The sequence below is a fragment of the Phoenix dactylifera genome, chromosome 5 (assembly GCF_009389715.1).
Source record: "Phoenix dactylifera cultivar Barhee BC4 chromosome 5, palm_55x_up_171113_PBpolish2nd_filt_p, whole genome shotgun sequence".
NCBI lineage: Eukaryota > Viridiplantae > Streptophyta > Magnoliopsida > Arecales > Arecaceae > Phoenix > Phoenix dactylifera.
The window spans coordinates 3,640,822-3,654,578 of NC_052396.1; the positions used below are offsets into that span (position 1 = coordinate 3,640,822).

The 13,757-nt window shown below is 36.5% G+C and overlaps 1 protein-coding gene across 1 annotated transcript; it reads right to left on the minus strand.

The window, feature by feature from the left end:
- Positions 1-170: 170 nt before the first annotated feature.
- LOC103704708 (exosome complex exonuclease RRP46 homolog) lies at positions 171-12,962 on the minus strand. Its single transcript, XM_008788112.4, has 8 exons — positions 12,433-12,962; positions 9,233-9,346; positions 7,718-7,818; positions 4,984-5,004; positions 3,187-3,259; positions 3,046-3,113; positions 2,283-2,406; positions 171-889 (listed from the first exon to the last, which is right to left on the minus strand). The coding sequence occupies exons 1-8, from the start codon at positions 12,536-12,538 to the stop codon at positions 774-776; spliced, it is 723 nt and encodes a 240-aa protein (XP_008786334.1). The 5' UTR covers positions 12,539-12,962; the 3' UTR covers positions 171-773.
- Between the last annotated feature and the right edge of the window lie 795 nt (positions 12,963-13,757).

Below are 13,757 nucleotides of genomic sequence, written 5' to 3' on the forward strand. Positions count from 1 at the left end.
TCAAGAACATACTCTAGAAACAGTGGAATTGGACGACGGAGAATAACCATATGAGGGATGTAAAAGTTTTTTGTCTGCAATTTCGAAGATTTTTAGGTTTATAGCAGCATCTTTCAGACAATTCAATTAGTAAATATTGGAGACAAAATTATCTTTAAACAAAAAAAGAAGAAGAAGAAGAAACATCACTTGATTTGCAAGCCAATTCCTGTCAAGTTACCAGGTTTTATATTTGCAGGTATCCAAACCTCTGCTTAAGACTATTACTCCCCAAGAAAATCCAGTATAATTCAAAGTTCAAACAATCAGCAAACAAGTAGCACCACGCTCACTATTAATTGAAACCCAAATGTAGCTTAACGTCAATTAGTTCATTCCCTATTGCCAGGGTTAGGTCAAGGCTCAACCATGGCTCCAGCCTCCAGGATGTCTGAAGCATTCATGAACCTCAAATATTGCCCCAACAAATACATCATTGCCATCCCATGAACTCTCTTCCACTTCAAAGCAAACAATATTGTGCATAGTGTACCAAAAAAAGCATATTGTGCACACAAGTCGATGGCTTTTCATATCCTTCAGTTGAACAGTAGAACGAAGGACCTGGCAGCTCATATGCCCTGCATTTGGTCTAGGAATCACCTTGAATGAGAAGATCCTGGGTTCTTGTGAGAACCGTCCAGACAAGACTCCATACCCACATGTTTAAAGTTGTCGTCAGTAAAATATGTTCCAAGCTGTTGCAGTTTTCTTGGCCTGGAAAGAATTGTTGTCTATGTGCTTTTTGAAAGGTCACCTGGCAATTGTGTCTGCATGCTTCTCCTAAGAAATTCTGAGATCTTTGCACATGCAGCATGGCCATGTCCAAGGCAGTTGATATAATGACACTCTGAATGGGGAGGAAAACCAGAATTATCATTTGGAAAATGTGGTGGAAACATAAAGATTCTGTTTCCTAATAGTTTTACTTTGTCCTGAAATGTCAACCAATCTATAACTAAACTTTTGATCTTACTCCATATAAAAAATCAGAAAAAGATTCCAGAGGTAATGATGAAATCGTTCTTGTAAACTCTAACAGCAATAAATGAAGATACTAGCAAAGGGCATAACAAGTAAACAGAACAGAAAAGGTGATAAGCTTGAACGAAAAGTTCAATAATACTCCAATGAAGATAGTAATAATTCTATTACTGCTTAATTTTCAACAAAATATTTATACTGGAAAGGCTACCAAAAAACAAGGCAACAAAGAAAATCATATCTTACTATTTGAGGGTGATTGAGATTTACCCATAGTCTTTTTTTGGGGGGTGCTTCACACTCTTACAGTTATTTGGCATATTTGGCCGCTTGAGGTTTAGTAATGCACTTGCTATATAAAAGTTAAATAGGAATCATTTTGCTCCTGAGGTATTAGCTTGTCCACTGCCAGTTTTGTAGGATGCATTTTGGTTTGATTCCTTCGTTCATCATTTATGGTTGAGAGACGGACATACTTTTCTGTTCGATACATCTAGTAAACTATTTATAAAATTCAAGCAATTTAATTGTTAAAAGCAGGTATGATGTCAATTTGACATACTTGTGTGCAAGAGAGAGAGAGATTTGGATAACCAATGAAAAAAATGTTGGTTTATGCATCTTGTAGCTTCAGGTTCTTTGCAATTACAGTGATCATAAAAATTGTTATTTTCAAGAATAGATAAGTCAGTTAACCAACAAATGAACTAAGTAATAAAAAATGCATGATAAGATCAATTGACATCCCAGTCATCACAGAAACAGCAAAAGCCTTGTCAGCTATGTGGCTGTAATATATGTTAGAATTGGCAGGGAACTGTGTCATGGATAACATATGGGGTTTGAACACAGCACATTCTCTATATCTCAAAACGGTGGGTTTCAGAAGGTCATAAAAATCAGGAATCACTTGTATGGTGCTCATGAATTCTTTTATTAAATTATAAGAAAGAAGAAATATGAAATTGTGAATGCACTCAAAAGAGTGCAAAATATTTTCCCTTATTTCCACTTAAAAATTCTAACAAAAATATTTTTTGCTAATTAGTCCAAAATGGCAGGCCATTCGTAGATAGATAGGTAGATGTCAATGGCACAGTTAGAAGGTCATTCAGATCAGAAACAGAAGCAAGTTTCTGAAACTTAGGTTAATAGTAAGAACCTAACATTAGCAAACCCTGTTACTTGAATTGTCTAGATTAGAAGACTGTAGGTGTACACAATTGCAACATGAAAAGGGATAGTGTTAGAATTTTTACCAGACATTAGCCCATGGGTAACAGATGTTATGATTCCAGGTTCATCATCCACAGCCGACGGTGCTTTAGGAAGGACAGAAAGTGGGGAATTTGGAAACACCAAATAAGCGAAGGCTCGCATTTTCTGTCATTTTGCCAAACAAATTAATATTTCTAGCCAGTGTTATTCTATGATGAAAGTAAATGACTTTCTGTACATTTAAAAACAACTAAATATCTAAAGCGAATAGATTTAATGTCTAAGTTCTCATTTAAGAGTGGTGTGCAATGCATGACAACAATAGAATGCAGACATCCATCTGAACATTAAAATTAGAGTGCGGCATTCAAAGGAAAGATTTATGTTAATATATTTTTACAGTATGCATCCGATAAAGCAACATTGAACCTTCTAAATTCAGTTGCATCTTGGATGAAGCAGAGGTAAAGTAAGAGATGCAGGGTGGTCAATAAGAAAAATAAGGCAAAGCAGGAAGACAAAAACTTCCGAATAAAAACAGCATGACAGGCTTACAAGTTACAACACAACCAGAGATTAATAATATCAGATATCCTGACCTAGATTGAAATTACACTGAGAATAAGGTAATGAAGAAAATGGTGAATTTGGAGCGAGAAGAATGATGGGAACAGGGCTTGAAAAGTAAACTGGGAATTGGACATATTGAAACTCCTAGACATGAGTGGCACCTATATCTTCTTGGTCCTGCTTGCTTAAAGAAAATTCCTGCACCTAAGGTTGTTTATTAAGATAATTGATTACCTGCTCTTCTGCTTTGGTTGGATCTAAAATTACAGAACCCGTCTCTGTTAAACCACAACAGATTGCAACTGCAAGTATATCACAAGTTAAATTGCAGCATAAGGTAAATGAAGAACAAAATTACAATGATGGTTAGCTTACCAGCAAGATGTTTTAAAGGAATACCAGAATCCACAAGTGCAGCACAGGATGCATTGATGGCACATGGGAGAAGCTAGAAACATTTATCAAGGAATTTTCATCATTGGAAACAATGTTTAGATACATTTACATCTACTTCATTTTGTAATGAGGGGGGAGTGCAAAACAAAACCACAAAACTAAGGCTTTTAAATACCACCAGAACAAGACAGTACAACCAGTATCGCACAGTTCCAGCCAGAAAAGAGCATTGAGAGCAAGGCAGTCCTTTCACTAGCAAGGCAGAGTTCATGCGCATCATGCAGGATCAGGACCATGGCACCCAAAAAAGAATTTAGACATGACAGGGAAATGTTACCCTACAAGAGAGGATCCAGAGGTGGTGCAGCTCACGGCAAAGAAGATCGAGATTATGGAGATAGTTGGAGAATCATTTGAGAGAAGCTATGTTCAGGGGTAAGATGATTATATGCACACCTGGCATGTTGGAAGCCGGGTTGATAACAAAACTTACATAGGAGGTGAACAGAGGAGCAGTACCAGAATACCCGAGAGCTGTTTCGTCAAATAAAGGAAGTGGATATTAGTGACAGATCAGCCAGTGTATCGAATAGCTTTAGCATGCAACAGATCTCATCTTATGCCATAAGTAAATCTCCTACTGCATCAGATAGACAGTGGACGGAGTGCTCCATCCACATACAATCCTTATGCATTCTTTCACTCATCTTATTCAAGAGGATCCGAATGCATATTACCCCTGCAATGAATATGGGTATAGCTACGGGTCAGAGCAGGGACTACATCCTACTACCCTTAAAAGGGATGGTCAGTCTCCTACGACTACCACACACGCAACCGCAGTATCAGGAACCACAACCAAGTCACTATCATACATCATATGACCAGTAAGGAAGGGATAATTTCGAAGCTGGTAGAATATCCAAGATCTAGACTACGAACAAGACCCAAATATCCACAATAGCCATAGATACTCTACTTGGGGCTAAAGTTATAGAGTAAATTATTATACATTTTTTTACAATATATACTTTATTTGTTGTTTTTAATTATAAATGCTAGTTTATTAATCCAGGTTGACTCGATCAGTGTCAGTACCAATACTGGCACTCCGATGTCACAAATCCATTGAAAAAGCAATTAAAACACTTTAAAAAAATGTTCAATTGCATAACAAGCCTAAAAAATGAAAAATACACAAAAAAAGTGGGCTGGCCGGAGACCTGCACCATATACCGGTACGGGACGAACCAATACCATACCGATCCAATTAAACACTAGTACAAGCATCGGTCTTGCAAAAACCTTCAACAAAAATACCTTACAATGCAAATTAGGGCGGCTTAACAACTTTCAGCGGAGGTCTCCTAGCTTGTCTTTTTATGGAAGGAATAGCAAAAGTATGCTACTATGGCCAATTTTCCCATATCTTTTTAAGCAAATAACACCTTTAACAAACCAAATCTTCAACAAAGTGAGTATAAAATAATCAATGCCGAATACATTATTGAAGAGGCATCTAGGAATTGGGCAAAGGGTGGCTCATTTTGTAATGGATGTCAACATATTTTATCAACACTGCTATAAAGTAAAAGAAGTGGCATGTATGTGGCTTACATATAGATCTGTAGATATAGGTTTTTTAGCATTGTGTCTATGTTTGCATAGTCATTTGCATTCCAACATCTAACCATAGGCTTTTTTTCTTTTTAAGAAAATAAAAAATCATCATATTTGGAAAATAAGCACTAAAGAGGTAGAAAACATAAAGGATACAGCACCATCATCACCAACGACCTGTAATACAAGAAATAATTGATGTTAGCAGGAGAAGAAACAAAAGTCAAAATAACTTGCTTGAAATTATATATAAATATGGATTGACTTGATATTATATAAGCAACAGGGAAGTGCCAACCTTGGGAATTAATGCATTCCATCAATTACTGAAGTCGTACAAACATAATCCTATGTATAAATGGTAATCCTATCTTCACTAGTACTTCACATTTTTGCAAGGTTCTTGCTTGCAGAATAAAAGTAAGATGAATAAATGCATGCCATCCACTAGAGAAAGCAAGAGTCCAATAATATCATACATGCTCATAATTTACAGAAAAGCAGTCTAGTTCATTAGTAGATGTACCAGTCTGCACATACCAAAAGTAATAATAGACACTTGACTCCCCACCCGGCTCACTCTTTAAAAAAAAGGCAAAAAAGGGGAAAAAGGTACAAAGAGTTTAGCTAGCAGGTAAAGAACCAATTATTGTGGAGGACTGTAAAAAAGTCAAGCAAGTTCTGGAGTGGATGATAGGATAGTAAAGAAGGAGGTCTATTAAGGTGATTATATTGAGAAACTTTGATAAACTCTATATGCTTGGTGAGGTCAGGAAATGTCAAATAAATAAATTGTTGGTATTTGAAAAGGATTTTGGCTGACACAATCACAGCAGCTGTTACATTGCAAATTAAAGGAAAAAAAGCCAAAAGGGGGGAAAAGAACAGTTTGCTGAACATGGTATGATACTCCGCCTCAACACTCAAGCATGAAATGACCTAGCTTCTTAGCTTACCAAGAGACTAGAAAATCTCTTAGGAGAAAAAACATAACTTGCCGCCGAATAATGATCAATGCATCACTGACCAGCCAACATCAGAACATGCTTGAAGTTGAAGCAAAAAAATGGGTAGAAAGTGTGCAAATATGCCTGAGTGATAATGCTACAAGGTCAGCAAATAATCCAGAAAGCTGAAACAAAATGGACAGATGATGCAGCAGCAATCAATTGGCTAACAAAACACACAGCACAGTTCATATCCAGCCATGAGATGATGAAATAAACCACCCTACTATGTGTTTTCAAATTATGCTTAATAGGCATAGGCATTAACTCTATTTCTGTTGGGCAAATTTATGAAAATAATGTCATGGCACAGGATATGCAAACCCAAGGCCAAGAAAGAAGCAAAAATAGTTTAAGCTACTAATCTTGAACCAGTCTAAAGTGCCCCTTAACATATTGAAGTAGATGAGATTATCCCTAGTTATACCCATGCCATCATCATGTAGGTGAGAGTCTGAGAGACACTTGCGAACAAAATGGCATAAACTATATGCCAAAGCCTGTTTCAGACCACATGGGACATTATGAGGGGAGCTTACATGCTGAGGTTGACAAGGACAAGAGGAGTTCACAAATAGGCTCTTCTCCATACATAATAACAGTGAAAGCATTTTTCATGATTTTAAAGTGTAGAAGGCTCTTTAACTACAGGTCATTGCTAGTGGGCATGCTAGCACTCTCTTGATGTGACCTTACTCATGGAAAGAGTTGGTGGACACAACAAACCATTGAAATTCGAGGGTACTTGTTACCCATGGAGAGAAGATTGATAGGTAAGTTTATCAACTATACAGCAATTATGACTCATGAATGCTAGAACAAAATAATGTAGGGAGGCTTGAGATCATAAGTTGTAGAACATAAGTTAAAACAGACTCAAAAATGGGTACAATAAGGACCTGATAATACAGCAGTACTTAGTGCTACCTAAGTAATTGGAGGTCTGTACGGTGCCCAACTATTGAGGACATCAGGTGCATAACATATCAAAAACATGGACCTAAAAACAGCACATCTTAAAAACATATTATGCTACAGGATCGAGTACGAACCTGAGAATTGGTAAAAGGGTCAAAAAGCAAAATAAGGAGAAGGATCAAAAGGTCTAAAATGTAGAAACAATGAGAAAGCTGCTAAAGGATACAGGTTAAGCAATAAATACTTTTAATGGTGGCAACCATAGAAGGAACTAGCAAATAAAAAGATGATAGTAGAGAAGGCTCTCAAAGATTGTCACATTGTTGAAGCATGTTTGTATCTAGTAAGTAGGTTTTTGAAATTTTCTACCTCGATGGCATTATGGCTTTTCCCAATGGTTCTTATATAACCATGGCAGCAAAAGAAACTAAAATCATGTTCCACACATGCTAAAACATTCATCATCTACAGCTAAGGTCTCGCCTTAGATTGTCACTATAGATGAATTCCAAACCAACTTTACTCACCACAACATTTATTTAAAAGATGCATGTAGTTCAATACAGCATATAAAAAGCTTCAAAATTTTGAAACACTGTCCGTTCAGGAATAGTGCAGTGAATATTTAGGATTCATATTAAATTAAGTTAATTCAACTCTCAAATGTAACCTATTGTGATTTTATACAGTATGGTTTGTCTTTTGGAACCATTTAAGTTTAGCATATTAGCTTATCCTATGAGATGGCTGTTCAAACTTCAAAGTATCCAAATGAAACACATAAAATTTAATGTATAGGAGTGCGTATGCTCGCTATGTATAGGAGATATTACAGTAAAATTAACAATGAGGCAATAGAAGTTAAAATATTTGAAAAAACCATGTAGAAAATTTGATATGTAAAAACTGCAGAAGCCAAGACAGATGAAGGAATTAAACAAAAATTTACAAATGGAACACCTGACCTGAAGTATGATAGAGGTTGTGGTATTTGGATGGATTGTCAACAGGCAGATGCTTTGCAAAGTTCTCTTCAAGATCATCTCATACTCCTTTTCTTCTTTTCCTAAACAATAATTAAAAGAACCCCTTAAGAATTTAGAAGAATTTGGATAAAGGATATGCACGGTGAATAATTCATTTCCTTGTAACATGCTAATAGGTACTGAAGTATATGAGATTATGTTCTTTCCATAGTGTCATTGCTTCAGCCTTCAATTTACATGCTATCTATCTCACCAGTCTAGACACATAAAGGTTAGGCCAATTTATCATAAAATCATGTATGTTGTTAAGACAGACCAATTGTCTGCATAATCTTATATTTTAACCATGTTGCCCGCCATCTTCCCTTGTTATAAGCTATATCATTTCTATTCTTCAACAGCACCAGTCCAAACCTTAGTTACTTGAATTGAGAGAGAGTGAAAGAGCAGTTAGGAAGTGGGTGCTGGTCTGAATTTTGAGGGAGATTATGGGACAGATACATTATCCTAGGTAGATTTTCAGAGAGATTTTGAAGCAGACGTCATCCTAGGTAGAGGTTTCTTACTAGTAAGGTCCAACAAATCTCCAAAGCAGAAACTGATCTTTCCTAGCTTCCTCAAGGAAAGATGGAAATTTTCATAGGTCGGTCTTTTCCCAAGCACGAGGGTAACAATCTACCAAAGTTGGCATTGGTAGAAGGCAACATATAGTCAACAGGTGGGAAGACAAGAACTTTTGAGCAATAACATCCTATAAGAAGTCAAGTCTTCAAAGACATTATCCATCTGAATATCCTGATATATTTTCCTTTGCTAATTTCTTGTAAAGAAGAAAACTCTGATAAGCTCAATTGAAGTTTAAACTTGAGTCATTAACTTATCAATAGGCACAGAACACCAGTTACCAAGCAGGTAGACAAACTTTTTTTTAAATTCTTGGGCTGTTTGTCAGTTCACAAAGAACATACTAAATTTGTTAATCCAGTATTCCACAAAAGGGCCATCAGACATGCTAAAACAACACCACCAAAAATAAAAAGAGAAAGAGAAAGAAAAGCCACCATCAATTTAATTGTTGGGAGGAAAATTGTTGGAGGACTGGCATAAATGGGCACCTTTTTTTGAATAAAGAGAAGAACTTTTGAGATTCGTGATATGGCAAGAAATAAAGAACTCAAGATTATATGATACCTTCAAAACCAAAACACCAAATATCTAGTTTTGCAAAATACTAAAATTTAGTTTATGATTTAAATGGCTGATAGAGAAATTTTCAGTAGAACTTCCATCTTTCATGAGCTAGTCCTCTAGATAGGCTAGTCCTACTTCCTTAAAATAGCTCCACATAACGCACTCACTATTGCATGATCAAGTAATACAAGAAAATAATTAGTTCAATAACCAGACAAAGAAACCAAGCAAACTTCAGAAAGAATGTATATATATTTGCAATATGCCAAACTGCTAAGGGAAAAAAATAACGGAGGTAAATACCAATCTGCCCAGTTTTGGGCTTCCAAATTACTTCAATACAGGCTTTCTCAGGATTCTCGCCCTTTCTGGTTCCTGCTTTTGGTCCGTAAACAGCAGCCAGTACAATTGTATCACCTGTGCATATTAAAAAATAATTATCAAAATGTTGGAGTAGTTGCCAGAGGGAAATTTATAAAAAGACCCAATTGAAAGTAAAGAGTGGTTGCAACCAACTTAACCAGTGCCAAGCACATCTTATAAACTCATCACAACTCTTAGAAAGGAGCATAAACCTAAAACTCAAGAGATCAAATGAGAGGTTACCAACTATAATAAGTTTTTATAGAATATGATAACAGAAAAGGAGACCAAAAATGAAAATTTCAGCAAAAAGTTAATTTATGATTTGAAAATGGCCTAGAGGATGATCTTTGCGAATGAACTCCAGAAGTAAGGGATACTAAACTATGGTGACAAACCCATTATGGGATGTTTTTCCTCCATCTTTTGCTCCTCATTCCCTATGTCACTATGAACTATGAGCAACATAATATTTATTAGAATAAGATTCCACTTCCTATTCCCGCTCACAGCTTTTGAGGTGCCTTTGCAGAGATGTCCAATAAATACAAAGTTTTCTTTTCTCCCTAACAAATAAGGTACGATGACAAATGACTGTTTGCTGATCTCCATAATCAACCAACGAAAGTTCTAAATTTTACCATCTAAGAGTAACAGCAATTTATAAAATCTCCCTCCAAATTAGAAAAACAGATGCAACTGAAAGTACTTAATAATACAATCATTCAGAGCATCCTAGCCTTTTCAACTAACCCAAGAACATTCTCAAGTTGCATCCTCCATTCTACTTCTTGGTAAGTAAAATAGCATTCCTAGGTAAAAGGTACTTAGATAAAAGGCTCAGCCACAACGTAGTTCCATTATACAGTTTCGTTTTCAAAATTTATCAAAATTGCATACATCATATATGCATTAAGGCAAATCTACTAATATGATTGTTGGAAATCAACTTTATTGAATGTACAAACAAAAATGTTCCATCCTCAAAGCTTCCAGGTTCTTATAAGCCAAAGCTTCAAAGCAGGATCACCTATATTGACACTCTCACTCTAGCTGGCTATCATGATCCAGGTGTCAGTTACAAATTATGATGAACATAGTTTTATTGTTCCATCCACCAAATTCGTTTCCTGCTCGAAGTCCTATCTCCTCTCCTGAACTCTAACACTTAAAGTTCATTGTACTGATACTTGAGGAAATATAACCATATATATCATAATATGAGTGTTAATTGGATACAGTAGTTGAAACAAAGCATGAAAAGCATATAATCCACTACTTAGAGCAATAGACAAGATGTGCACATGATGCAGGACAAATGGTATTCACAAGTAACTAACTATTAATTATAGAAAATATATAATTTTAACCATTCAATGAACTTGTTACATGTGCAAGACAATTAGAAGATATGATTTGAGACCCACAAAGCTCTAGTCACCATAAAATTTTCTCAGTAGACCATTTCGTCAATAAGAGTAGAGGAGAACTTTTAATAAAACATGAACACCATTATTTCGTTACATGGTTATTTTCTGTTTATCGCAATCATCTTGATTGTTTAATGATTTATTCTAAAGTTGCCTCATACAATCCTTTATAAGAATTCCTTAAGAACGAATGACATGCCAGCATATAGTTTCTATTAGCAAATCCACATTTTCATTTCGATGCATATAGTATGACTATAGAAGAAAACCGACAATACACAGAAAATCATCTTGTTTGCCAAATGGATAGTCAAGGTTTACCGTACCCGTACTAAACCGGTACACAATCTCATACCATACCAACACTCGGGTACACCTCTCCATCTCAAACCATACTACACACTGACACTGTAATAAGATGATACTGGTCCAAGATTTGGTACCGAGACGGCGAACCTTGTGGACAGCGGTTTGTACCACCACCAGACCCAAGAGAGCAACATATGTTGTCGCCACCGACTAGGAGGAAAATAGAGTTATGCTCCCGAGCATTTGTTCATGACCTTTGACCAGCCATATGTCTAGAAGTGATGGGCAGAAGTCATTGTTAACTGAATTCTGCGTAACTCACACTATTGTAAAAAGTTATTGGTATCACAACAACCTGGTGATGAACAATTGATGCCAACATGATTATATAGTATGATACATCCTCGGCAATGGTTATTCACGAAAATAAAAATTCAAGATTGTTGGTAACAAATCTAGTATATTAGAACTGGCCAACAAATAACCACCATGACTGCATTCTTTTTTTTTTTATGGAAGCATAAGTGAATCAAAGATCAAAGTTATTATACCCTACACGCACTCAACAGTCATGTAATGCATTCAATGTCTAAAAACGTTGTCATCTAAAATAGATTTCTTGTATGCCTACATAAATGGTGTTTATGATGGTAAGCCACCATTATCATCGTGATAGTCAAATGGGTTATTTATGGACTTGATAGGTTTTCATTCTTGCTTTTGACTTTGAGTAATCATTAGTTTGATATAACTTTCTAGATTTCATTCTTGCTTTCCACTTTCAGTGATCATTAGTTTGATATAACTTTCATGCTTCATTTGTCGCTTGTAAAAACTAACTTGGTTTGAACTCATATCTTTGAGAAGTATAGATGCAACTTTGATGTCATGGATTCATATCCAATTTACCCATTTAACACAAACCGACATATAATATAAGCAATAAAAGAAATAATATAGGTTTGGGCTTTGAAGAAGACTGGAAATAAAAGGAAGATACAAAACAAAGATAATAGATGCTTCATGGCATGACTAATTCTAGGAACACAATAAAAACAGGGACAAGCAGTAGATTATACATAAAGACAACCCATTAGACAAATGGAATAAGCAATCAAGAGAGAATAAAATAAAATAAATCATTCGAATCCCAGAGAAACACAAAAACCCACCTACAAGGAATAACCAAAATTAGAATTTAGCAAGAGCAATTGAAGCAAACAAAACATAAAGGGCAAGGAACAAGTTACATGATATCATATACCAAAAGAAAATGGGCGGCTATTGATGTCAGAGGGCAAAAAAAGAAAAAGAAAATGAGGAAAAAAATACAGAATAATCTCCATTTTAAAAGAAAAGAAAGATGTAAACTTTACTCACTGTGTCTGGATTGGGTTTTACCTTGGGACCAACGAGCCGATCCATGAGCTCGGTGGAGCAGATTCCGAGAACAAGCGAGCGGTCTCAGTTGATTCGGGGTACGCCCGTCCGCCCTAACCACCTCCATCTCTCCCACGACCCCCTTGCTGGATTCCAAAGGGATGGAAAAGAAGAATCCAAATATCCCGCCAAATCAAGAACTTTCCGCTCGTCCCCTTTAATATGAAAGGTATCAAAACCGGAGTTTTGAGACGTTTGAGATGGAGACAATGGGGAGCTCTAAAACCCTAAAACCCAGCCACGGACACAGGAAAAGAGAGGACGGACGCCAACGGACCGGGCAAGGGCCGAGTTAGGGGGTGGTGGGAGAGAGGAGTCCGCCGTCGACGGTTTCCCAATCGCCGCCCGCCGTCACCTATCGACCCCACCGAAAGCCGTATGCTTCCCCTCGTCCGGCAGTCACCGGCAGCCTCCGGTCGGAAGCAGAAGATGCGACGGAAGGCCGGTGAGGGGGGGCGACTCCGGAGACGGAGAGGGCGGCGATGATAGGGTTTTTGATCATTTCCATTGGTGAATAATCACGTGCACCGTGCGTGCCAAAATCAAGTAACATCCGGACTTTAGCGGGTTTCATGTATGTACAAAAAGTCCAAGAACGGGCAAGGCCGGAACCGTCGTGGACAAATGAATTGCAGACTCTCCGCACCAATGAAAAAACAAATTGCAGACTTTAGTTTTAAAAAAAATAAGGTAAAACCATAATTTAATAGATGAGAGAGGATCGTGAGAGAGTCATGGATGGACCTTGGACAGAACATGAGAGAAGCGTGAAGAAACCTAAATGGATCTAGCGCTGTTAAACAAACTAAGCAATTCAAGCTCGATTCAAAATTAAGCAAATCAAGCTTGAACCATCATAATATGCTCAAAATTAATTTCAAATTGAACAAAAAATGATCCAACTTGGTTTAATAACGCTTAAATGTATTTATATTTATACGTAGATAATGTATTTTGAATTAAAATTCTATTTTTTTAAGAAAAAGAAAAAATCTCAATTGATTGAATTGAGATGCAACTAAAAATGCAGGAAATTGCTAAAACAGAAGCAAAAGAAGGCCAAATCATGTTCAAACCAAGCTATACTTCAAGCTTGAACCAAGTCATGTTCAATCTTGATTAGAATTATCAAGCTTGTGTTTGTCTCGGTTCAAAACTAATCTGGAATTCAACTTGAAATAATAGCAAACAAATCAAGCTTGATCCAGGAGTTCTAGGTTAAAGTTGATTTCAAACTATGCACGATCAGAACCAAACTTAATTATGGTTGGCTTAGCTTGATTGTC

Coding starts and splice junctions, on each gene's coding strand:
- LOC103704708 (XM_008788112.4), bottom strand. CDS start 12,538: ATGGAGGTGGTTAGGGCGGACGGGCGTACCCCGAATCAACTGAGACCG. Junction 3,114..3,186: donor TCCTTTAAAACATCTTGCTG/GTAAGCTAACCA, acceptor ATATACTTGCAG/TTGCAATCTGTTGTGGTTTA. Junction 890..2,282: donor TACCCATGGGCTAATGTCTG/GTAAAAATTCTA, acceptor CTCCCCATTCAG/AGTGTCATTATATCAACTGC.